We start from the raw sequence: 25,813 nt of genomic DNA, 5'->3' as shown, positions 1-25,813 counted from the left end.
CCACCTCGCCACAGTGTTTGCACCTGCCAGTGAACGCGGGATCGAAGTGTTTTAATACTGCCGGGCACAGCATTGTATTAATGAATAGTCTAAGTAGAACGCGTTCGTTTGCTTTCCCCAGTCCCTTTGCAGGGGCTGGGTACACGCGGTGCCTATCCTTATAATAAGATGTTACATCTTTGAACGAGAGTAAAGAGCCACCTTCAGGTTTCAGGTGCTCAGGAGCCAATGGGAACGCCCGGTGAATGAGTGCTCGGGCCGCCGCGTCTGCAGCTTCGTTTCCTGCTAGGCCCTGATGGCCCGGAGTCCAAACTATGCAGCGGGGAGTAGGATCGGTGTCTCGGCTGCAGTTACTTAGTATTCGTTCATCTAGTGGAGTTATCGAGCCAGCCTAATAATTTTCACACGCCGAGCGCGAGTCTGTTATGATGTGTTTTGATTCGGTATCAGAAGCAGCTAGGGCGATAGCAACCTCTTCAGCTTGTGTTGTGCCTGGGGCTCGAAAGGAGAGCCCATCCACCTGTATTTCTTGATGTATGACCGCGGCCGTGTACCACCCCCCGTGGGTCGGCCCGGCTACATCTACGTAGTAGACACCTTGCTTTTTGCCATAGTGGCGCGCTAAGGCTTCCGCCCTAGCCTGGCGACGACCACTGTGGTCTTCCTTATCCATCTTAGTGGAGAGGGGTCGAACTCTAACGGCGCGTCTCCAGAGTTCGGGCACTCGTACCCGCTCCTGAATGTGGAAATCGTGTTGGGTGTGAAGCTGGGCTAGCATGTCCCGGCCCGACTTCGTTTGGGCTAGCCTCGTGTATTGATTTGTGAGATGGGCTTCCTTGAGCTCCTGAAAGGTGTTCACCACTCCCAATGCAAGAAGTCTCGCATTGGAGGTGCAGACAGGAAGGTCAAGTGCCCTCTTCATCATTTTACGGAGTATTACCTCAACTTTGTCTTCGTCGTGCTTCCGCAAGTGTAGATAAGGGACAGAATAGAGAATTCGGCTGATTACGAAAGCATGGGCCAGCCGAACTGCATCCCTGCTTCGCAAACCCCCTCTCTTATTGGAGACGCGACGGACCATACGGCCCACCTGGTCTCCAATTTTGCGGAGCTTGTGCAATGTTGTGTCTACTCTTCTTTGGTTATTGATGAAGAGTCCGAGTATTCGAATTTCTTTGGCCTCATGTATGGGGCCACTTGTTAAGGAGAGATGTATTTTGGTATTGTCCTTAGGTGATGCCCTAAGGTGTACGAATCCAGATTTGCTGGGTGCGCATTGGAGACCACAGTGCCCTGCGTAGCGATCCACTACGTGAGCGGCGGTTTGCAGGCATTCCTCCATGCGCCCTAAGTTTCCCTCTGTGGCCCAGATCGTGATATCATCGGCATACAGCGCATGCCGTATGCCTTCAATACCCTGCAACTGGTCCGGGAGATGGAGCATCGCCAAATTAAAGAGTAGGGGGGATAGCACCGTGCCTTGTGGTGTCCCCCGCGTACCCATTTGATGCGGACCGTATTCTGCCTCTTGGATTTTGATTAATGCTGCTCGCTGGGTGAGAAAGTCTTTGATATAGTTGAAAGTGTTGCGGCCACAGTGGGTCTCATTGAGGTGTGTCAGTATAACGCTGTGTTTGATATTGTCGAAGGCTCCTTTCAAGTCCAAGGCAAGGACGACCTTGTCATTATGTGGATGTTCAACTGGTTGTATTATGTCTCTGTTGAGTTGGAGGAGTATGTCCTGTGCCGACTTATGCGGGCGAAAGCGGAACATAGTGTCTGGAAACGTATTTCGTTGTTCCAAGTATTCGGAGAGCCTATCCCGTACCATTGTCTCCATTAGCTTGCCCACACACGAGGTGAGCGAGATAGGCCTCAAGTTTTCTGTGTCGATTTCCTTTCCCGCTTTGGGGATGAAGGTTACTAGAGCTGTTTTCCAGTCTAGAGGGAGCGGGGTTTCGCCCTTCCATATAGTGTTGATGTATTCCAGAAGGGCCTCATACGCCTGGTCAGGGAGATTGGCCAGAAGCTTGACTTTCACCTTGTCCCGTCCAGGCGCAGTGCCCCTTCTCATTTTAGCCAGGGCTGCCTTGAGATGAAAGAGTTGGAACGGTTCGTCTAACTCAGGATTATTTTTGCCTGCGTAAAGATACTCCTGACCACAAGGGTCCTGTTTGCAGCAGAGATACTTGTCCCTGAGTGTGTCTGCGAGTTGTGTTGTGCTGCCCTTGAAATTATGAAGTGCTCGTTGTAAGTGGCGCTGTGTTTCGCCCCGGGTCTGCGCGGGTCTATAAGGCTGCGAAAAAGCCTCCAAGTGTTCTTCCCGGACATCTGCCTGGCAGCCGTGTTAGAGCGATCTATCCAGTTGGCGTCAGCAAGTTTTGAGGCATACTGAGCTGCTTTGTGAGTGAGATCTAGGATGCGCTTCTTGAGTGTTCTGTTATGTTTCTGTCTTTTCCAACGTTTCGTGAGACTGCGGCGGGCTTCTCAGATGTGGAGTAGATGGTTGTCCACCGCTGGGCAGTCCTCCGTGGTCTGTATCTGTGTTTCGTGTTTCTTGAGTGTTGTCATAAGTGTTTGGGCCCTCTGCTCGTATCCATCTTTAACCAGGCTGGTTGTGGGCAGGGACTTTCTGAAAGCCTGCCAGTCTGGGAGTCGAGCCTGTGTGAGCGGCCTTTTGAGAGGCCGCGTGTGAATTAGTGTGTTAATGATGCAGTGGTCACTGCCTAGTGTGTCTTCTCTATTGTTCCATTCCACGTGTTGGATGTGTTTAGAAAGTGTGAGATCAGGACACGTGTCCCGAGTCACAGAGTTTCCCATTCGTGTGGGATGTGCTGGGTCGGTCTGGAGGGTGATGCCTAGCGTAGATATAAGTTCCGCTAGCTTTCTACCTCGCGCCTCCCCTTTTTTGTAGCCCCATAATTGGTTGGGGGCATTGAAATCGCCCACAATCAATAATGGGTCCCGACCCGCTATCTTCAGTGCCCGGCTGAAGATATCTGAGAAAGTAATATGTTTGAGCTTTGGCGGACAGTATGTATTCAGTATGTGTACAGGGGGGTCAGAGTGTCGCAGGGGTAACACGGAGACCATAGTGTACGAGTATGTTATATCTATGTCGAGGTCTACCCCCTGTGCTGTGTATGACTTATGTACAAGAATACAGGTGGATGGGTCCCGCTGAAATGTGTTGTATTCAGAAATTTTTGCTGAAGCCCCATGTTCTTGAAGCGCTACGATGGCGGCATGAAATTCTAATGTTTCTAGGTAAAGGCGTGGGTGTGCTCGTTTCGCGTGGTAGCGAAAGCCTCTACAATTCCATTGTATTATGCCCAAATGTTCCTGTTTTGTTTTACGAGGTGTCCGCTTAATGCCCTGAGCCATGATGAAGGCTAAAGGCTGGCTGGCTTACCCCACTCACTGCATTGGTGTTCTGCACCGTAGCGAGGAGGTTATCCTCATTCTCTTCCTCAATAGCGTCGCGGCAAATTTTGGATGGGCGGCCTACTTCCTTTACGGGTCCTGCGCGCCTAAATAATTTTGGGCTAGTCTGTATCCAGGCTTTAATGTTTTGGGTGACTTGCTGAGTAATGGACACAGTTAGTTACTGATTTATGGTTGTTACCAGCTGCTGCATTTGTGTTTGGATGATTTGTGTATTAATCGCTGGTGGTTGGGCCATGTGATCGGCCACATTTTGCTCTATATCCGTCATGCGGCTTTCCATGTTTGCAGTGAGCGGAGCACTTGACAGAGCGACGCTCGAGCACGCAGACGACAATTCACCAGCGTCCTCCATTGTTTCCGAGACAGGTGGCTCTGCCCTAGCGTTTTGTATTGCGTTGACTTGGGATTGTAGCTGCGCGTTCTGGTTTTTGAGAAACGCTAGCTCTTTTCTCTGCTCAAGTTCGAGAGGGGAAGGGGAGGGAGAGGAAATAGAGGCGACACCCGCCCAGTTGCTTACCTTTGATGTTGAGGGTGGGTTGTTGCCAAGGGGGGGGGGGGGGGGGGAAGGGGGGGAAATCCCCGGCTTGGAAAGCTGGCGGCTTGGCCCCAGTCCCAGATTTCGCCTTTATAGAAGCGGGAGGTGGTTGGTTTCCGCTTCATTGTTGCCCGGCAGTTTTGTCGAACTTTCCCGTCTTGTTCCCAGGCGACTTTCCCGGCTTGCTTGGTTGCCCCGCTTGTTGCTGCTGGGCTAGCGGTCTCGATCGTTGGAGACGCCGAAACTTTACCTTGCAATCCGCGGAGCCAGTCAAATGGGCCTGCCCGCAGACCATGCAGCATGGGGTGCAGTCATGATCTTTTAAGCCCTGCTCGGAGGCTCCTACGTTATTCCCGCAAATCCACATCTTCCGATGTCCAGGTGTGGGCAGTTGTCGACCCGGTGGTCGATGGTCCCGCAGCGGTAGCATGCAGGAATCGTCCGTTTATATTCTCGCACAAGTATGCATTCACAATTGTAATGCACGTAGCGGGGCACCTTGCGGCCCACAAAGGTGAGCACCGCCACATTTGTGTTTCCCAGTTTGCGCACAAAGGCTATCTCACCTCCGCGCCACTGCACCTTATTCTTGAGGGTAGCCGTCGTCTCATCAGCCCGCACACTGATCACACCCCGGCACACCTCACCATTAAGCTTCACGTGGCCCCGAAATGCATGGGAGTCCGCTCCGGTCTTGAGGTCAAAGTCTTTAGCCAACTTATTTGCTGCATCGATGTGTTCAGTTCCACAAACCACGAGGTTCTGGGTCCAGACTGGCCATATGCTGAGCGCGGCGCCAGCGTCTCCTCCCACATACTGGGCAAAAGCCGCTCCCAACTCGCCATGCCGGAAAATCGCCTTGAGGTCCATGGTTTTCCTTGGCTTGAGAACCACATTGATGTCTTCGGAGTTCATTTTCGGCGTCTCTTGCAGGCGCCAAAGAGCAGTCTTGTTATACAGCGGCAGCTAAGCGCGATCGGTGCCGGATGCCTGTGTTGATTTGAGCGACGCCATCGATGCACCGCCCTTGGATATCTTGGGACGCTGGGCCCGCTTGCGCATGAAAATCAGCGTAAAGAGCCCTTTATCTTCGATGAGCGGAGAGTTATCTTCAGGCTGTTGAATGTCGATTTCAGTCCAAGCCATTGCAGTGGGATCATAGCCGCGTTGGGTAGTGGTCGCCATAATGCGGTGGCTTTGGGGAAGTTCCCGCGCCTACGGAATCGAGGCTAACCTTCGGCAGGTTTAGCGTTCCGCGGCGTGGCGATGATGAAAAATTGCCATAAAACAGCCAGCTTTGGGCCTACCTGCTCAGGACCAGTACTGGCAGGTTCCTCTCGATGTTGGGAAGGTGATAGTAACGATTTCGGTGGGGTCACACGAAAAGTTCCACGGTTCCTGGGGAAAATAGCAGGAGCCGATACACCGCACCTCTGGTCACTCCACGCGCTCGCAGCGCCCCCTCACCCGCGCAACGACGGCGGCGGCGCGCCAGCTGTGCGCCGTGTGACGTCCCTGCTACTTGCGCATGCGCAGTATGGCCTTCCCTCAGCTCTACGAAATGGCTCGGCGGCTCGCGTAGTGTTGCTTTCGCAACAAAAGAAGCAGCGTCACCTAACGATTCATTGCCTTGATCACAAATGCATGTCTCTGATCAAACAAGCTAAGATTCTGCGCAAGAGCAATAATGAAAAAGCACGGGAACTTCGAGGAGCATTGTTCATCAGACAGAAAGGCCAAGAATGCGTAAGTGATACATCAGACTGCATAAGAGAGAGGCACACATCCTTGAAAGCATGATGATGTAAACAATATTCTTTACTCAATGTGCTGGTAATGCTCTTGTGGGCTGCGCTTACATGTTTATATTTAAATGTCTGTTCCTTGAATAAATCAGTTATTATTTTGCGCTTGTCCCGTCTTCTTTCATCTGATTGTCCCTTCTGCGCAGCCCATCTATACACTACAATGAACTAACTTGCCCAAAAACTCATCTTGCTGAAAGAAAGAAAGAATGGCAAAAGAGCACCTCACCAACGCTTTCTCCACAGTGCGCATTTGCTCCAAAGGAACAACCTCAGTCCCAAGCTGTAAAAGAGTGCCGAATAAATCGTTACTCAGCTATACGCCATCACGCCGAAACAATAATTTTAATCGCTTGCCCTCTTCATGATGTAGCAAAAATGGAATTTGACAAAATATTCTTATACCGGTTTAGTACTTCGGTATCTACCAAATACCTAGCCTCATGACATGTTGCAGAGTTCTTTTCTTTGTATTAGACAGGCTTGGAACTCGAACTGCACAATATTAATTTTTTCTCTGCGATTGGAAAAAATAGTATAAAGGTAATGACAATCTCTGTCCTTGTAGATTTGAAACACATTGTACTAAAGGATAGCTGATGGGCGACTGAAATATAATCGCGTTAACAACGGATAGAAAGAAGCTGTTCAGTGCCTTTTTGATGGTTTCTGTACTTTCTTTTTCCTCTTCTTTTTATACCTTTCTCTAGTAATTTGCTTCCCATATTGTTAATTGTACTGTACACGAGCTACGTACATTTTATTTTATTTTTCTGTTGCTCTATAGCCTGTATTGCGTATCGTTTTACCTTATCTCTCTGCCCTTTGGTCTTCTACCGTGTTCTTTTTCATTTGTTCAACTGTTTTGCATGAATATTTCATTTCTTTCCATTTTGCTCCGTTTATTCTGTTTAAAATGCACTGCTCGAAATCACACGCAACCGCTACACAAACACGTACGGGCTCGTAAGTAATTTCGAATAAACGAAAAATAAAACTGACAGAAACTGCGGAGACTTATCCCAGAGTGACGCCTCTCAGGATGGCTGTACCTCAAAGCTAGCGATTAATTTTTAAAGGTCTCTACGAGATCGCTTTGCACCTTACATCTTTTCTGGAATAAACTTTCTCTGGTCCTGCCAGTGTTCCAGGAAGTTGATGTCTTGTCGTCATAAATGCTGCTGGGTATGACGAAGGCAGCTGTGTTTTTCGAACAGTGCAGCATCTTTAAAACTTTGCAGCTTATTTTTTAGATTTTTAAATGCCTACTCACCCAATGTGCCCACATCCAATTCTGAATGCAGGGGACCTTTATCTAAGGGGGAAAAATATTATCATGATTTTCTTACATCCTGACATCGTGTGGAGATGCCCCAATTTTATATCGCCCAACATAGCATTTTATCACACCAGCATAAATTTACAATTTTAGGAAAGGAAAAATTCGTGTCGAAAGAAGGAAAGAAGCAGCGAATTTTCTTTGTTCACCTCAAAATCACCACAACTGCCTAGCTACGAAATGTTCATTTGCTATCAAAAAACCCTTCGATTCCCCGCAATAAACTAGAACTGTTTTCTTATATAGGCAGCCTCTTCACAACCTTAAGTAACAGCGCCAGCTGCCAGGTACCGCCCAGAAACTCCGTACTGAGCTCAGATATTTTCGCTTTCGTCGTTTTTCAGCGCCGAAGCTCCGGCTTATAACAAATTCTCGTTGCGTGAAATGTCTATAAAGTGACATTTTGACTAATTAATTTAAACCGAGTTTTCCAGCTTTCGAACTGTGATAGCATAATATTATTCTTTATTTAGACAATGAGCATGTATACAGAGTATGATGGGCAGTATAAAAAATGAAAATGACTGCTTTACACCGATCAGTAAGACGGCATCGAAAATAAGTGTGTGCGTGTATAACCTGCAGCAAGAACTAGAAAATCATTACTAAGCTGCTTGGCCTTCCTAAGCTGTAACTAAGCGTTTTAGAGGTAGCATGGGAAGTGGCAAGTTTATCAGTGTCAGTATGCTCAAATACGCACTGCCGTCCTAGTAGAAGCAGATGCTAACTTGTGCGACCCCTGTCCAACACATAAACGATGCTGCTGCGTCAGAAGTTTAGTGGACGCAAAAACTTTTGGAGCGCTGTGTGCTGTTTTTACATCACTTTATACTTCTGGTCAGCTTACCGTCAGCAGTTTATGCAGGTGCCGTTATGTGAATGGCATCGCAGAGAGGAAAAAAAATTTAAGGTAATTGTTAAAAGATTCAACGTCACCGTCCACCGTGGGCAATGGCTACGTTGCACTACATCATACGAAAAGCTTTCTTCATCCGACATAAAAAGTTCAACAAGATTCCCCGCCCAATGTAGAGGGAATGCGGTGCAGTTTGCCTTTGCTTTTCAAGACGTAGACGGATGTTGTCAAAAGAGATGGCAAATTCGAAGCAAAGGCACTGTTCTGAACAGGATGTCAGCACAATCGTCACTTCAGCAACATGAGCAGATCATAAATTTAACTTAGTGTTTGTTTGCTTCACTGCTTTTAATATGGAACAAGTGCACGCCTACGCCTCCACAATTTTATTACCTTCAGAGAATCGCAGAAAAAAACGTTTCATCTAATTGCTTTGATATTATAGCGCTCGATAAGCGTGGTAGCTGCATGTCTTGCGTTTTACTGATATCTGTTGCATTCAGCGAAACAGAACAGTTCTCGTTTTTTGAGCGCACGTCGTTGAAACCCACGAAACTCTCTTAACCACGAAACTCTCCATATAATGCCCACACTTCCCACCTATTCCTTAAATAAAAGATTACTAAACTTTCTACGCTTTATGAGCGCCAGTTGCTGGCATCCTTGAAGTCTGAAATTCATAAAAATATAACATCACGAGCCGTTGCATACTTGCAGATTAACATGTCATCTCGCTCCACCCGCCACCATGAACATAGGCACGTTCCGCGACCACGTACTAACTACGGTCTCCAGATGCTTAGAAACAGGCTGCCTAGTACACTAAACAAATATAAGCTAACGGAAGAGCAGCTGCGGCTTCTAACCAAGAAAAAATTATTCGACATTATTAACTAACCCGTACTGTAAGATTTGATTGTATTTTTTAACTAATGCACTCATTCACTGTATTTGCACTTATCTTGTTCGTATATTTTTTTCCATTTATTCCTTGTTATTCTTACCATCATATATATTTTATGTCCTTCTGAACTGTCGTGCTTGCTGCCATGTTGTTCGGGGAGACGGGGCCTGTCAAGCTGCCCTTGACGCAGCTTTTATCCCGTCACCCTCGCCACACCTCGTACATGCCCTGTACTTGTTGTGGGAAATGGACTAAAACTGATACTGAAACTGAAACCTGTTGTAACGTCCTCCTTCTTCTTTTTTCCTGCTTCTTCCATGTCCAACATTATCGGACAAAAGTTTTGATTATCGCAAAATTGTAGGGTACTGTAATGGAAATATTTAGACTAATGGTCCATTCTACTGATATGCGGCGAAATCTTCTTTCAAAGTTTTTCCATCACTCGCATTGAAAAGTTAAGCCTGCCGTTAAAACTCCATGGGAGACGCTTTCGGAAATCGCAAAAACGTTAACAGCAAGAAAACGGAAGGCTAGGGACGGGAGGACAGTGCGTATATTGATTATTATAGTGGCATCTTACAGTATATAAAATGAGTGCGTTCATAAACTCTTTCCTGTTCAAAAAATGCTTTTGTCCTCAATTTCTGGGTATGCTATTGCAAGAGACACTACTACCTTTGACATTTCTTCCTCATTCTTTTATGAAACAAGCCCGTTGCACCCTACGAACCCCTGAACGCCTGTTTTGACGTCGTCCTCCACATTTTAGTTTTTAATGCGAAAGCACTACTAGCCCCGTTTCATCGGTGTGCGTCGTTGTTGTTGTGGCCGAGAGGTGGCCCCAAAAGTATGACGTCATCAGGGCGCCTCTCAGCGAGGCGCGCGCTTTGCGTCAAGGCTAAGCGCGCTAAAGGAGGAGCTGATGGCGTCCCGTCTGGGTAGGACCGCGGCAACGACCCACCAAAGCCAAGACAGGTAGCAGCAATTGGTAATTTTTTCCTCGCCGAAGCTCCATGATAGGTATTTTTCGCGGGTGCTGCAAGCGTCTTATTGTTAAATGGCATGCATGTGGTGCAACGACACCATGAGATCATGTTCAATGCCTTGTATCCGTCCATTCATGATATGGTGCGCCGTAAATATTTAACAGCTCCGACGGCTCCGGAAACACGGAGGAATGGGCGCGAAGAACTCTGACAGTTTCTGTAGATGAGGAGTATTAAAGGCTGCGCAAAGAGCAGCACGTTTTAGCAATCTCGGGTGCTATCCTACCGAATTTTAATGAGCAAATATCATGCACAAAAGGTGCTCGTATGTATCGGAGTTATAAAATCGCGCCAACATTTCGTGACTCTTCCTACAAGGAATAATAAAACATGTTCAGGGGCTAGTTGGTGTTGCATTGTTTCTAGAAAAGTAATTGAGCGCTACTCATTTCAGACATGACAGGACAGCGCCCTTCCTGTCATGTCTTAATGTGTGCTCGTCTGAAATATTAATCAAGAATCAATAGCTACAGTGAAGGGCCAGTGGTTGGTTCTGGCGACTTAAAGCAAACATCTCAAAGTCGTCAGTGGTGCGTCATTATGTGATGAAATGAACAAATAAAATACAACACTTGCGGCTTGCTCAAAACTTTAGTAAATCATGACATGAAAAATTGGCTGTGGTTTAACTACGGTTCAGCCTCGTTAGAGACCGAAAGCTGTGGTGTATCGGGGAATTTGACGCGGCCTGGCATCTGTAACGTTGATATTTGAAAGGGTGTGCGCTAAAAAGACTTACACAGGAAAACGATAGAGACGACAGGAAAGAAGCGCAACTTCTAACTTTAATGATTAATTAATGATTAATTAACTTTAATGGTTAAACTTGGAAGTTACGCTTCTTTCCTGTCGTCTCTATCTTTTTCCTGTGTACGTCTTTTTAGCGCACACCCTTTCAAATATCAATATGTACTAACTAGCCCGTCAAAAAGCTTTACTGTAACGTTGAGTCCGTTCCCTATAACTCTACTGCTCGCTTAATTGGAACATCTGTAATTTGCACGCTCATAACTAAATTATTCATGACCGCAGCAGTAAATGACTCGAAGATACGTTTCTAAGACATCTGTGCATTCGCTGGAGGCGCGCCATCTGCTGGACCATCGCAGTACATTGCGTGTTGGGGTTTCAGTGGGTGCCACAAGTTGGCGCTACAATTGCACGCCATGCACGAAGGAAATTCTTCGCAAATGTACTTCGCGACTCCCTTAATTGGGATATCTAATTTACATACTCATAATGCACGCCTCAGTGCATATCTCGAAGATGAGTTGCTTAGACATCTGTGCATTCACGAGACATGCCTTCAGTCATTTCCAAGAGTCGAACGCACAAAAAAATAACAATCGTCGCGGAGTGGAAGGGTCCCTGTCTCGGATGCCGGAGGCCTGGTTTCGATTCCCGCCTAGATCACAATTTTATTCTGTTTTTATTAAATGAAGCCGCTTCAAGGTCCTATCTACGCCGCAACACGACCTTCAAGGGTTCTACGCGATAAGTAGAGCTTTTGCTTCAAGGTATAAGCCACCTTTGCAAGCCCTTTCCCGGAACTGATCTCGATTCTTGTGAAATTCCAAACTACATAATATCTCCGAATAAAGCAGAAGCGTGGTGAAAACTGATAGCACAAAAAACAGCAACAAAATAAAGGCTCGACTCAGCAGGAGAGACAAAGCGCTTCTCCTGCTGAGTTTGTAGTTATAGCTGCTGGCCCTATCTTCTGAGATCGCAGAGCGTTCAGTGCTCTATAGTCTGAAACAAGCCTGGAGAATAATAGACACGCCGGAATTGCGATAAAATGAGGAGTTTCTGTGACAAATGTTACCAAGAAATGGCTTCTTTCTCTCGTATTATAAGCCATAAGGCCTCGGGAAATCTGGCTGGCTAGGACGTCAGACACGAATCGAATTCGAGAGGCACATACGAAACGTCCAAGACAGCGGGAAGAAATTGAAGTCAAAGGACACATAAGGAATGTTCTACTACAAATGAAAATCCTAAGGAGACCTGTTTTCTTGGTCTGCTGGAGGAACGGCTGGTACCCGTTTGTGGCTCAAGATACGGCAACCCGCCGCGGTGGCTCAGTGGTTACGGCGCTCGGCTGTTGGCCCGAATGACGCGGGTTTGGTCCCGACCGCGGCGGCTGAATTTCGCTGGAGGCGAAATTCTAGAGGCCCGTGTGCTGTGCGATGGCAGTGCACGTTAAAGAACTCCAGGTGGTCGAAATTTCCGGAGCCCTTCACTACGGCGTCCCTCAGCCTGAGCCGCTTTGGGACGTTAAATCCCAATTAATCAATCAAATCAAATCAAGCTACGGCCACCGAATATATATAGAATATGACGCAACAGATATAACAACTGCATTTAGAATATGATGCAAAATTTTAAATTCTAGATGACTGCCAACCTCCATCTTATCATGCCCGAAAGTTTACACATTAAATTTATAACCTTACCAATCCCAGTCCGGCAAGCTCTTGTAATGTATAGCTATGTTTAATTATGTACTTCTGGTTACGATTCACAGTTGTAAACTATACAGATACACACGAGCAGTTTTCATAAACTCTGCTTGCTTTCTTTTTTTTCAGCCATTTTTAGAATTAGAAAGTGAATGCGTTTAAGTGTGTTCGTGTTATTGAACCCATTTTATTTTATTCCATAATTGAATTCCTTGGTACTTCGTCTTCTATAATATTCCCAGCTTCTTCACTGCCGTCTTTTGCGCATATTTTTTAAATCAGGCTATTTTCTTAATCTCAATTCTTATGCAGGGTTTCCAATGTTACAGGGTTGGTACAACGGCTTCTGTGCAAATAAAGCATCCGCTACTTTTAGTGCTCCCGATTTTCTTTCCTATACGAATAATTACAGCGCACGTTCCTCCGGAGAGCTATCATTTGCCTGAAAGACAATAGCCAGCTGACTCTCATGCGCCGGTTTTCTGAGCACCAAAATAAAAAACCTGCCCTTCATGCAGTGAGTCATGATGTTAGCCCACAGATGCTCCTGACACCGCTCGACGGGGAAAATCATCTACGGCGCCCTTCTATGCTTACGGGCACACCGCGTGCGCTTGGAGCGCTTCCGGCTGTGCAAACGAGTCTATCTTTGGCTTAGACAGGAGCCCCTGGTATGTGGGAGCGGAGCATATAATTTATCAGAATCTCTGGGATAACGTTGGGCGCTATAATTCCTTACCTCTAAGAGCAAGCGTTCAAAGAATAGTTGCTTATGATAGCGATGTAGCTGGAAAATGTTTTAGCTGTAATAAGAAATTATGAGGCGCTAAAAGGTCTGTTAGCACAGACTTCCAAAATTTTATCACGATTTTTATTAGACAACTCGGTCCCGTACTTTATACAGAAATTGAAATCTCGATAAAAACTCAGATGTTATTGAATAATCATTTGCATGTACTTAGCCAACAGGTAGTTAGCCAATGTTTTAGGCAACAAATTTCAGCATAGTAATTTTGTTCAGCTTTTTAGCGAAAGCTACACTAGGTTCGCAGAAGCGCAATTCGGGGTGTCTGCCAAAGGCCACCACTGCGCATGCGCCTTTACCAAGGAAACCAGTACCACGGCAACGATGACGCCGTTCGGACTGTCAATTAGTGCGAGCGGCGTGTGTGTATATATATATATATATATATATATATATTGAACATCAATTAAGGCGCGTCTAGTGAATGCGCAGTTCTTAGAAATATATCTTCGAGGTATGTATGAAGGCCTACAGAGCAATTATTACCATGTCAATTACAGATGTGGCAATCAAGCGAGTGCCAAATTTCCTCCGTTTCCAGTAAATTTCCTCCGTGCTTGGCATGTAGTTGAAGCGCCATCATGCGGCACCCACTGGAAACCCCTCTAGCATTGTACGGCGTAGGCCCAGCAGATGGCGCAGGTGGCGGATGGCGCAGTTTCCGCGCCGCGTGAAAACGAGATGAGAAAGGCTAAGCGGGTGGCAAAGACGCCCGAAGAACGAGAGGAACGTCTCGCGAAGAGACGCTGCAAAGCTGCTGAACGACAATGTCGCGTGTCGCGTGTCGCTTCCGAAATGTAAGTAGACGAAACTGCTTTCACTACGTATATAAGGATTGCACCTGCAATCTTTGCATAAGCAGCCGGACACTGAAGCCACTTTGTCATCACGGCATGTGAAATAAAATTGCAGCTAAGATTTATTATTTCAGAATATTATGAAGGACATATCAATGTCTGAGGGGCCCGAATTTCATAATTTTTCGAGCATAGGAATGTTCCACATTCACTGGCAATATCGACTTTGTACTCTGGGCTGGCACAAACAATGCACAGATGGGCGTGAGCCAGTCGCAGACCGCTCGTAAATGCGTAATCCCTTGGTATGATGTTCCCTGACTTGTTGATGGCCATATTAACATCTACATTATGACAAAAAAGCGAGTGGTAACAGGGTGAAGCACACCATGGACTAAACACTTCCTATTACATATAGGCAGCTTGAACGGCGTAGTCAAACTTAACAGATTGTGATAGCAACGAAGAACAGCCCATCATAGCCCATCATTAAATACTCTAGCTTTTGTATAAGAGCTGTGGACCGAAATGAAACAGATTATATTGACCGATTTCTGTTTTGAAAATACTTCTATATCCGAGTATTTCAATGATCCTTGCCACTCATTTTTGCACATTAGCTTTTAGAGGCATAAGGCGACTTTTTGGGCACACTATTGCAAAATTTGGCCGGCAGAAAAAAATAAATCATTATCTATCACGCAAACAATTATAATACCTTACTCAGCCTTAGGCGCCCAGGTACAATTAAAATTTATGCAGCTGGCCTTTATTTTTTGCCATCAATAATTTTTTTTATATTTCTGAAAACACAATTATGCTTCCCACTGGAGCTCAAGAAATTCTTTTTTCATGTGCTCTATTTAGGTCTCTTCACTGTGACCCTCAGAGCCTGCACCTTCATTCCTTCAGAGCATAGACAGAAACTGCTTTTGTTATTTTCACTAACCGTTCATTTGTTCATCATATGATCAGAATGATAAGAAAAATATGATAACGAAAGGCCACAGTTTCGTTGGTTCATGACCACCATGAACCTTAAAACTCGTGCATCGGCTCGATGCCTCACCTGAAAGTTGTCACCTTTAATCAACTTCTCACAAATATCGATCGCATCGCACGAGCTTTTTACAAACTGCAAGGAAAAGACATGAGTCATTTTTTAAGGAATCTGCAAAATTTGTTCACCAATATTTCTTGCAGTAACCACTAATTCAGTCAGAGCAACCTTAGATTTCAGTCAAAGAGGAGGGTTTGGTTTTCCAATAACATACAAGGAATACAACGAAACACCATTGTATTGATAATTGAGAAATACTTTCAAGATTGCAAAGCGCCTATACGTGGCTTTTATTATTTATTAGAAAGCATATCATTCTAGGCAACAGTCAGCACCATTGAATAAACAAAGAGAGAAAGGCATACATCAAGTTATTAAAAATTCTGCTGTGAGATATTGAGTTCATGGTTTCGTGATCGTTGGTCCGATTCGCTGCCACGCTTTATTATCACTGTGTTTCGCATGTAAAACGCGACAGCATTTCTCTGGAACGTTGTAAACGTGCCGCCTAGTTTTTTACGATGTTCGGGATTGTTGTCGCCGTTTCAGGCGTGTTAACTTGAATCTGTCCCTTTTTTAAACTAAGCATGGCATTCATTTTGTCTCAACAATAGCGGAGTGTAAGGGATCGGTAGCGTTCGCGGGGGTCATTGGAACGCGGCTGGGGGCACTCAAAGCGGAGCGTCTCCTTTCTTGGAACGCGGCCGCTCGCGAACGCGCCGGGAAGTACGGGTGTCCACCCGCCCCGCGGAACCGATTCGCGCACGTTCTGGCACGAATGTGTATTTGTGTTTGTTTTTATTTTTATTTTGTGGTGTAGAGAACGTTCTACTCCGCCCATGCTGGCACGACCGTGCGTTTGTTTTTCTGGAAAGGGTGTTACCCTACGGTAGTTGGAGCGCTGACCATGCTCTCGATTAGCCAATGATATGAAGCCAACGGGCCTTTAGGGCTTTAAAACTGGGCCCCGGAGCCGGAAGCGGGGTTCTGCGCTAAGGTGAGATGCTACGCATCTTCGGCCACGCCGAGTAGGGGCCTCCCCTAGTATTAGCCAGTTCCGCCTTTTGGTTGTTTGTCTTTTTGCCGTTGTATCTAACTTGTATATTCTGTAAATATTTGTATATAAATCTTCAGTTATTGCCTTTTTTTATCCCTGCATCTCAACTGATCACAAGACCGTCTCTGACGGGGCACCCCTGGTGCGAAGAAATAAGCTTCAGTTTTCCAGTTGCAACAAACCGTCTCTGACGGGGCACCTCTGGTGCAAAGAAGAAGAACCTGTGAAATTTTACTGCGCAGTCGACAGGATCCTGCGGCTATCGGAAGACGGCGCAGAAAAAAAAGACTGAACGCAGGGAGAAAGGCGACGGTCAGGCAACAGCAGCGTTCGAGAAAGGACCTGCGGAGAGACGGCGGCAAAGGCTCAAGGACCACGGCAGTAGTCAAGCGACGCGGGACTGCATCCAGTGAAAGAAAGCAGCGCGTCGAGAACTTGACGGCCACCGGCGGCGGACCAGCGGCGTGCGACAGCTCATCGCAGCGTCCGGGGAAAGTGGCGGTGGGCTCCGACGCCAAGGAGCTGGCAATGCGGATCGACGCATCGAAACCGTGAGTTTCCTTGGTCGCATTGTTCACGTCCCTGTGTTCGAGCCGGTAGGACAGCTGAGGGGTACGGAAGGCGGTATGGAGAGTTATCCAAGCCGGCCCTCACTTGATGTGAAGTATCGAGTGGAATTGGCGAAGGCGCGCTTAGCTTATTATCAGGCTGAGCTTGCAAAAGTGAATGGAGGAAAGGCGCCGCAATGCGAGGAAAAACCTCCGGATTTGCAGGCGTTAGAAGCAAGGCGCCAGCAGCTAGAGCTCGAGCTGGCTAAGCTCAAAGAGTCTCGGAGAGCTAGTCAACTAGCCAGGGAGAACTGCTCCGAGTCACGAGCAGAGAGGCCGCCTGTGCTGGAAGACAAAGGATTATGCTTGTCAAGCACAGGTCAAGAAAACAGCCAGGCCGAAGTAAAAAGTGAGCCAGATTTCTCCGAAGCTGGAATCGCAGTTGAAGAAAATATCGTGACGGAACGCAGCGTCGCGGTATCAGAGGCGGTGAACGCGCGCTCCGACGATCCAGCTGCACAGGTTAGCTCAACCCCTAATGAGACCAGGGACGAGGGCGCGAGTTCAGGAATAAAAACTCGGTCTCAAGCAAGCTACGAAAAAGAGCTTTTCGTTCAGCAGGACACGGTCAGTGAAGACAGACGCCAGATCGGCGAGCGGGTGAAAGGAGGAAGTCTAGCGTTGCCACAGCGGCACACCGTGTCGGGCATAGGGCATAAAGTGTCCCGTAGCGCTATTGATGCCAGGAACCTTCCATCCGAGGCAAAGATCGAAGGTTGGCCTGATGGGCCGACGGGACCGAGCGCCGCGCAGTTGCTGAGCGCACCCGACGTGTGTCCCACCAGGTCCTTCGAGGACAAGGAGATGCGTGGCGACTTGCCACAAGGCAAATTAGGGTCAAGCAACTGCGAGAGAGCTCATGCAGCCTCAGACTATGCCACGAAGCCGGCAAGCGCCGATCAAGCACGGAGAGGCAATTTCAAGGTTTGCCCGTGCAGTAAAGGTACAAATGGCTCCAAGCGAGGCAGAGTAGCTGGAGGCAGGTGCGTGGCCTTCACGTTGAAAGTCAGCGCGTGGAGCGATACGTCCCGTGCTGCAGAACGCCAAATAACGTGTGGTAAAAGTGGTCGCACTGATATGATTAGGCTGGACAGGGACTATGTTCCTCACGCAGTACGCGTTTCGAACCGGCGCGCCGGAGAAAGCTTGCCCTCAAGTGCGTCGCGTGCTGAAGTATTTGGACTTATCGAGGATCAGGACGTTGTTTTCGATCCTGGAGGGCAGCAATTTTTGAATTCTTGCCCCGCTGTGGCACCGGCCTAATGAGCGCAGTAGCCATTGGGCGTTGATCGTATCGATTGAGACGCGTGGTGGCTCGAAACGTACACAGGGACGCTCGGTGCGACCAAGGAGGCTCACGAGGCCGCTTACGGACCCTATATGCGGGCTAGTGAACGCTCCAGTCGCGAGTGTGTGTGTGTGTGTGTGTGTGTGTGTGCGTGCGTGCGTGCGTGCGTGCGTGTGTGTGTGTGTGTGTGTGTGTGTGTGTGCGTGTGTGTGTGTGTTTGTGTGTGTGTGTGTGATCATTCCCGAGCAGGACCACGGTGTGCATGCTGGTGAACTGGGTGCAACGCACCAACTTGGACGCTGTGTTACGGCGCACGGCAGGCATGCCACTGTGTGTATTTAAGTGTGCATTTTGCGTAATGTTGTGTTGGTGCCCGTGTGCATTATTTTTGTTTTTGGTTTTGTTCGTGGTGTAGCTGCGGCATGTCACCCACAGGGTGGTTTTGTGACCCGTACCGATCCCTTTGTTATAATTCTAAAAGTGGCATTTGAGCTCTTTGTAGAATCTTGGGAAGGGCGTGTAAGGGATCGGTAGCGTTCGCGGGGGTCATTGGAACGCGGCTGGGGGCACTCAAAGCGGAGCGTCTCCTTTCTTGGAACGCGGCCGCTCGCGAACGCGCCGGGAAGTACGGGTGTCCACCCGCCCCGCGGAACCGATTCGCGCACGTTCTGGCACGAATGTGTATTTGTGTTTGTTTTTATTTTTATTTTGTGGTGTAGAGAACGTTCTACTCCGCACATGCTGGCACGACCGTGCGTTTGTTTTTCTGGAAAGGGTGTTACCCTACGGTAGTTGGAGGGCTGACCATGCTCTCGATTAGCCAATGATATGAAGAATGTAGAATGATTGGGTGCTACGGAATGTGGGCCGGGCCTTTAGGGCTTTAAAACTGGGCCCCGGAGCCGGAAGCGGGGTTCTGCGCAAAGGTGAGATGCTATGCATCTTCGACTACGCCGAGTAGGGGCCTCCCCTAGTATTAGCCAGTTCCACCTTTTTGATGTTTTGTCTTTTTTTTTTGCTGTTTAATGTCTCGAGTGTCTGAACTTCTATACGCTGTAAATATCTGTACATAAACTGTACATAAGTATTCGCCTAACCCCTGCATCGTAACTCATAGCGAGACCGTCTCTGACGGGGCACCCCTGGTGCGAAGATCAAGCTTCAGTCTTCCAGTTGGAACAAACCGTCTCTGACGGGGCACCCCTGGTGCAAGGAAGACGAAAGAACCTGTGAAACTTTACTCGGAGGATACTCACTACAGTTGCCAATGCTGGTGCGTTTTCTTTGCTGTGAGGGTACAGATTCTCCTGGCAAACAATTACCCACTCAAAGCATCGCTTGTGTGGTTGCGTTACGTTCCCCGCGCGTGACAGCTGATGGAAGTGAAGGGAAGTGATGAGCCAGGCGCACACGCCCTTTGAACTTAGTCGAATGAGCCAAGACCGAAGAATAGTATTGACGTAGCCGCCGCACCGAACGGCTGCTGCATGAGCACGGATCCCTACTGGAACGCAACTGAGAGTCCAAATGAGGTTCGACGTCGACCATGAGCTTGACTCGGAAACCCACAGTAATCAACCTTGGAATGGCCCAGGGTACTTTGTCTTCAACAGCTGCCCTGTTAAACGAATGAATGGCTCAACCGATTTGAACTTGCATATAAATTCAGCATGTTGGAAGATTACAAGCAGCTGTGATAAGTTTTCTTTCTTCTCAATGGACCGGCTAAACCATGCTGAGATAACCACAGGGCCACGATTGTTCGGGACCTTCTCAAAAGTTACATCCTGAAGACCTCAGCATGTACTCTGCATTTTATCGCACAAGAGGAATTTATCGAAGAACAAAGTGACATATTTTGGTGCTCATATTTTGGCTCAGCATGTACTCTGCAAAGAGTACATGCTGAGCCAAAATATGAGCGCCAAAATATGTCACTTTGTTCTTCGATAAAATGCTACCTCTTCCATTGACCACAACACAAAACGGTGGAAGAAAACAAAATTGACGTCTTAATGAAATGCATAAAAAAACCACAATTTTAGGTCTCCGCAAACCATCAACAGGTGCCAATGAATTTATCATTGAAGCGCAACCACAACCATCAGAAATACAGAGCCGTTCCTAACTTTCCTGAAGTGCAGTGGATTTCTTCGCAACTGAAGGCGATAAGCTATGAGTGGCCACAACGAGGTTGTCGATAAAGTTTATAATGGGCAGCTACCACTATCTACTAGGCCAATGCAGAGATACTATTTAACGTCGAGCGTGGTGAGGCGCCAGGAGCACTTAACATGCTGACAACCTGCAAACGTTGTACATGAATCGAGACCTGAAACAATAAGCTATTCCACTTCATGCAGCAAGGGCAACGCTGAGAAGTTTACAGAAGTAGTCTGAATGAAAAATAAAGAGAGGCTTGTTAATCCGCTCTTGTTTTGTGGCGGAATAGTTTAAGGCTCAAGAAAGCGACAGCGTTTCGTCAGCAATAAGGGCGCATTCAATCAAGCTCAAGACATTTCTCTGAATGCCAATGGACATCTTGAAAAGCTCTAATTTCACCTTGCATCTTACCCTGACTCATTCTTCACGCAATGAACTTTGTTAGCCCATTTTTCAGACTACGCAACTCATCATTTCATACGCTACATCACTACTCTCCGATGCAGCATAATGGGCATTTAATGACCACATTTGGTCTTCTTCCATTTTTATTTCTTTTATTTCTTCTTCTTTGCACCACTCTCCTTGCATCTTTGTACCTCAATTCGCTGCCCCATGCAAAGTAGCATGCCAGTGATTTTTAAACGCAGGCTAAATTTTCTGTTTTTCATCAAAGTGTTTCTCTCGCTCTCTTGACCAAAGCAGTAAGTAATGGGTCTGCAGGCAAAGCATTTAATAATTTTGCTCACAAGAAGTAACGTACTACTTGTTGATCGCAGATGCAGGCAGCGCAGCGAAAAGAAGAGTGCAAGCTTTGACAGCGATGTATCACGATCTATGAAACGGAATATTGGCTAACCTATTACGTTTTTTTTGGCGCTTTCGAAGATGCGCCAAAACTATTTCCATATCCACCTGCTCTTTTTCATGACTTAGACACCAGAATAAAAGAGATTTTCCAAGAAAGGAAGAAAAAATACACCGAAGAAGAAATAAAAACAGAGAGATGATTACAAAACAAAAGCATGCTCAGAAATGAAAGACAACGATGAAAGATAAAGGTGGGGCGTAATACAAGGCGAAGCTGATGAAAACTGAGAAAATTTAATTGCATGCAAGAGCTTATGTGGAACAGGCGGAGAACATTCTAGTCGTTAGTAATACAAAGCAGGAAGCGTATTTCACGCCTGTCGAGTGGGCCTCGACACCTACAACAACTGCTCTAGTCCCTTCGTTACGGAGGCACCCCCAACCCCGCGGCGCGAGCCCCATGCCGATGGTTCCCAGCACGTGTCGACCTCCTTCTTTCCGACCTCCGTCAGCCCTATGAAGTCCCCGAAAGACAAGCGCCGCTAACCGCTGAAGTTGGACGGACCTCACGTCATCTTTGCGCAGTCTCTGTTATCACCCATAATGCATCCCTTTGTAGTTTCCGACACGCACAGCACGTCAATACCTGGAACACCTGCCTCCGCGTTTGCAAGTGTCTTTAGCACTGTGGGTGTACTGCGTTAGGACTTATTTATTATATTAACGCAAAATTTTCATTTCTGTTTTATTTTTGTTGTGTATGCTTGTGCGTTGCAAGCACACTCTCCCACAGTGCCGACCTGGAGCTTCCTCCCGCAACCGGCGAGGCCTTGGAAATATAAAGCGTGAAAAAACAGTTTAAAACCCCCGCTGCTCCTTGCGTCATCTGTTCGTTTGCAATACTGCTACAAGGAGTTTCCTTGGCATCAAACCGTTGCAAAACTAAAGATACTATCTTGCCAGAGATTCGAGCTTTTTGAGTGAGCTAGCATGTGTAGTGGTCATACCCCGCATTCAGTAATTGTGTGTTGATCTCAAATCTGCATCTGGGTGCTGGCCCACGTTCCTCGGTGGGCAGGCGACAACTTTAGTAACTTGGTTGTCTAATTTCGCACGTGGCACAGGTGGTGGCTGAGCTCGAGCCAGTCGGCAGGCCCGTGTAATTCCCTTTTCATCCTTTTTTTCAGTAGCAAAAACAACATAACTTAACCAGGTGACAAAAAGCTTTCACTTGCGTAACCAGACTTAGCTGAGCTAAGCCCTTGTCATTTTTTTGTTTTAATGCTAAAGCATTACTAGGCTATGTCGGCTGGTTTGTGTCCGCAAATAACGTGTCGGAAGCAGTTGCAGCCAACTATAAAGAGATATCGTCTAAAAAGGAGTTATACCCGAAGGGAGGTAATTTGAGGATGCCGGGCAGTACATTTGGTGCTAATTGGATCATTACTTAACTAATTAAAGCCAAAAAAGCAACCAAAATTGGGCGCGGTTGGGGCGCGAGTGGCGCGAGATTTGAATCGCCGGAAGTGTCATACCATGTGACGTGCCCGCGTGACCTAGCACGTGTTGTACAACTTGACCGTATGTGTGGGCGCAGCCAACGCAGCGCTAAGTTTGACTGCCCGAATAAATATTTGGGTGAACGATTGAATTATTGTGTTTTAGAAAATGAATTACGAATTAATTGCGAGATAATAAATTCATTCTGGATTAAGTAAACTAAATACATACTGATTGAACTAATTGTGGGTTGACTGTGTCGTAATTGTTAAATATGTGTATGAGGTGTTATTACGTGAATTAATTGCGAATAATAAGAATTAATGGATCAATACGGAATGGGGAGGTTAAGTTAATCGAATTCTAATCAATACTTAAGAATTATAGAAATGTCGAGAGTAAATGGAGATGAATGAAGGTGCATTAAGTGTGAATTGAATTATTGTGTTTTTGAAAATGAATTGCGAATTAATTGCGAGAAAATGAATCCATTCTGGATTAAGTAAACTAAATACATATTCATTGAACTAATTCTGGGTTGACTGTGTCGTAATTGTTTAGTATGTGTGTTAGGTGTTATTACGTGAATTAATTGCGAATAATATGAATTAATGGATCAATACAGAATGGGGAGGTTAAGGTAATTGAATTCTAATCAATACTTAACCATTATGGAAATGTCGAGAGTAAATGGAGATGTGTGAAGGTGCGTTAAGTGTGAATTAAAGCAAAATCACATATAAATTAAAGTAGATTAGTGTGGATATAATAAGATTTTATGATACATTGCGGTGAATTCATCTGAATTAGGCAATCAATTGTGAAAGAATCAAAGAGGGACAACTAGAGGCGCCGAGGAGGCGTCAATGCTTTCAGATTACTCCAGTGCGGTTTCCGCAGTGACCTCTAACGTTTTTACCTCCACAGCGAGATGGCCAGAAGGGTAAGGCTTCAGCGTCAGAAGTATAGGCATGCATTTCTTCATAAAGTGGTGCACGAGGCGTCCAACGGATGTTGACACAAAAAGTGCTGGAAAACAATGGAGTGAAGTTTCAATACGCATACTAGGTTTTGCCCGGAATTTTCAAGACACCTATAAAGCGATTATAAAGCGATTAGCTATAAAAAAATTGATGCAGATGAGATTTTATGGACTGTAAAGAAGAATAGGTCTGCCATTGCGCTGACTCAAAAGCGGCGAAATTGAGCAAAACATGAAATTTTATTCAAAAAAGCCTTTTTTACCCTTTGAAAATTGCATAGTTACATTACAGAAGAATGGAATTTCCTCTAGAGGTCTATAAAAAAGTGTTAAAGGGTCTCATTTTGGTGCTCATGATTCGTAAAAACACTCCAGTCAATGAAACTGACGTGCTCATCTGGTGTTGATGGTATTAATTCAGAAGCACTAAAGACACGCACAAAAATTAAAATCCCGATCTTAAGTTCAATCCCTCGACTGCTCTTGTGATCAGGTACGGTTGAACAGCCCCGGAATGTTGGAAGATAATTCAAGTCCGCAAAAACGGCCTTGCTAATCGCATACAACAAACTGTTTGAAACGAATAGACCGTGCTCTTTATTCTCATAACGTCAGTTTTATCTGCTGGTCAACCTTTCTTCATCGTCAGAAGCAAGAATTATGAAGAAAAGCAACAACCTTCTGGCTATACGTAGTAAATTATTTGCAATTTATAGACTATTTTTCGGCCTGAGTCGAACCATTCTGAGTCGAGCTATGTTTTTCGAATTGGATAACGACTGCTATAATTGTAGAGTACAAAAAAAATTCGAAAATGACGCCGCACACTGTGGCGACATGAGCGCTAAGTAAAAGGTTAGCTTTATTGGGGTTTAACGACCCAAAGCGACTGAGGCTATGACGAAAGCTGCAGTGAAGGGCGCATGATAATTTAGACCACCTGGGGTTTTTTAACATGCATGGACATCGCACAGTTCACGGCCATCTAGCATTGCGCCACCATCGCAATGCTACTTCCGTGGACGGGATCGAATCCGCGTCTTTCGGGTCAGCAGCCGAGCGTCATAACCACTGAGCCACTGCGGCGGCCGGAGTAGAAGGAAATAAACTTATTAGAGTGTGTATCTAGGTGAGTTGTTTGCCCGCGGAGCTTCACTGTCTAATTTCTTTTTTTTTTAGAAATTGCTAGCGCCGTCCACTTTCTCTTTGTTGTGGACGTTCTTTTCCGCAGTATCTCCACTCTACATTCCAGCCCAAAAGGTAGGTGTCGCACTTTAGCACTGTAACAAAATCAAGCATAAAAGTCTGCTCATAAAGCTCTGGCGTATGCGCACCTGACCTTTTGAGTGTGATGGGATTCCGTCACACTCTCGACTTCGAAGAGCACTTTGGGTCTCTCCCGCGTAAGGCACTCTCTACAGCCGCACTAAAAAATATATTAGTATAAGTATTCTTTCCTCGTATTGCATCGTACACATGAGTAGTGTTGCTGTCACCGCCAACACTCTAACCTCATTTTAACGCTAGAAATTGTACAATCTGAGAAAAAATCTCATAAGCATGGGGTTAAATTTGCTAACCATTAACTTTTTTCGATACTGTTCAAGATATACAATTCTTGAAGTACTAGATGTCCTCAAAAATTATAAAGACGAAGAAAAGATCAATTCGATGGTTGCACTTCACTCAAGCACGCAAGCGGGTTCTTTTGGAGAACATTCTGGCACGTAAGAATGGCATACAACTTCTTTTGCCTTTAGGTCCAAAGCTCGTTTTTTTTTTTCAGAATTTCAAGACAAAAATTGCTAGTCTAACCATCCATTATTACAGCGCAAAGACGGCACAGAACAAGAAGGGGACACAACAGCGCTGTACAGAACAAGAAGGGGACACAACAGCGCTGCACAGAACAAGAAGGGGACACAACAGCGCTGGCATAGAACAAGAAGGGGACACAACATCGCTGGCTGTTCTGGTTGTGACTGTGTTGGTTGTTCTGTGCCGTCTTTGCGCTGTAATAATGAATGTAGGTAACCAACTCGCCCGAAATGTTGTATTATAGTCCAACCATTCCAAGTCACCCACATGTGCAATTCAGTGCATGCGCGGAGTTAAGCACAACTTTACATTAAATTAACGTTGATTTTTTAGCCACTCACCATCTTTAGGATTAGAGTCACAGGAGTCTACGAAAGCTCCGGCGGCAAGAACCACGAACCATATACAACAGCTACGAGCGTGTGTCATGTTTCTGCGAGGTCCCGATGATGCTCAAAATTCGAGCTCCCAGCATCGAGGATATGTAGCAGGTGAGTCAGTATTTACAGGCAGAGTATGAACAAGCGG

At 46.3% G+C, this 25,813-nt stretch overlaps 1 protein-coding gene across 1 annotated transcript in view; it reads right to left on the bottom strand.

Annotated features, from left to right (window-relative positions):
* Nucleotides 1–25,813, bottom strand: part of LOC149370785 (uncharacterized) — a 75,328-nt gene that overhangs the window by 11,091 nt on the left and 38,424 nt on the right. Inside the window, exons 2-5 of the mRNA XM_089584049.1 lie at nt 23,405–23,514; nt 15,069–15,134; nt 7,061–7,102; nt 6,017–6,070 (exon numbers count right to left, since the gene is read on the bottom strand). Of these exons, the coding sequence (XP_089440175.1) occupies nt 6,017–6,070; nt 7,061–7,102; nt 15,069–15,134; nt 23,405–23,470 (228 nt within the window). The 5' untranslated portion in view covers nt 23,471–23,514. The remainder of the gene's footprint in view (nt 1–6,016; nt 6,071–7,060; nt 7,103–15,068; nt 15,135–23,404; nt 23,515–25,813) is intronic.

Source organism: Amblyomma mixtum, chromosome 1 (genome assembly GCF_055824585.1).
Source record: "Amblyomma mixtum isolate Tamu chromosome 1, ASM5582458v1, whole genome shotgun sequence".
Lineage (NCBI taxonomy): Eukaryota > Metazoa > Arthropoda > Arachnida > Ixodida > Ixodidae > Amblyomma > Amblyomma mixtum.
This window is presented reverse-complemented; position numbering and strand designations above follow the sequence as displayed.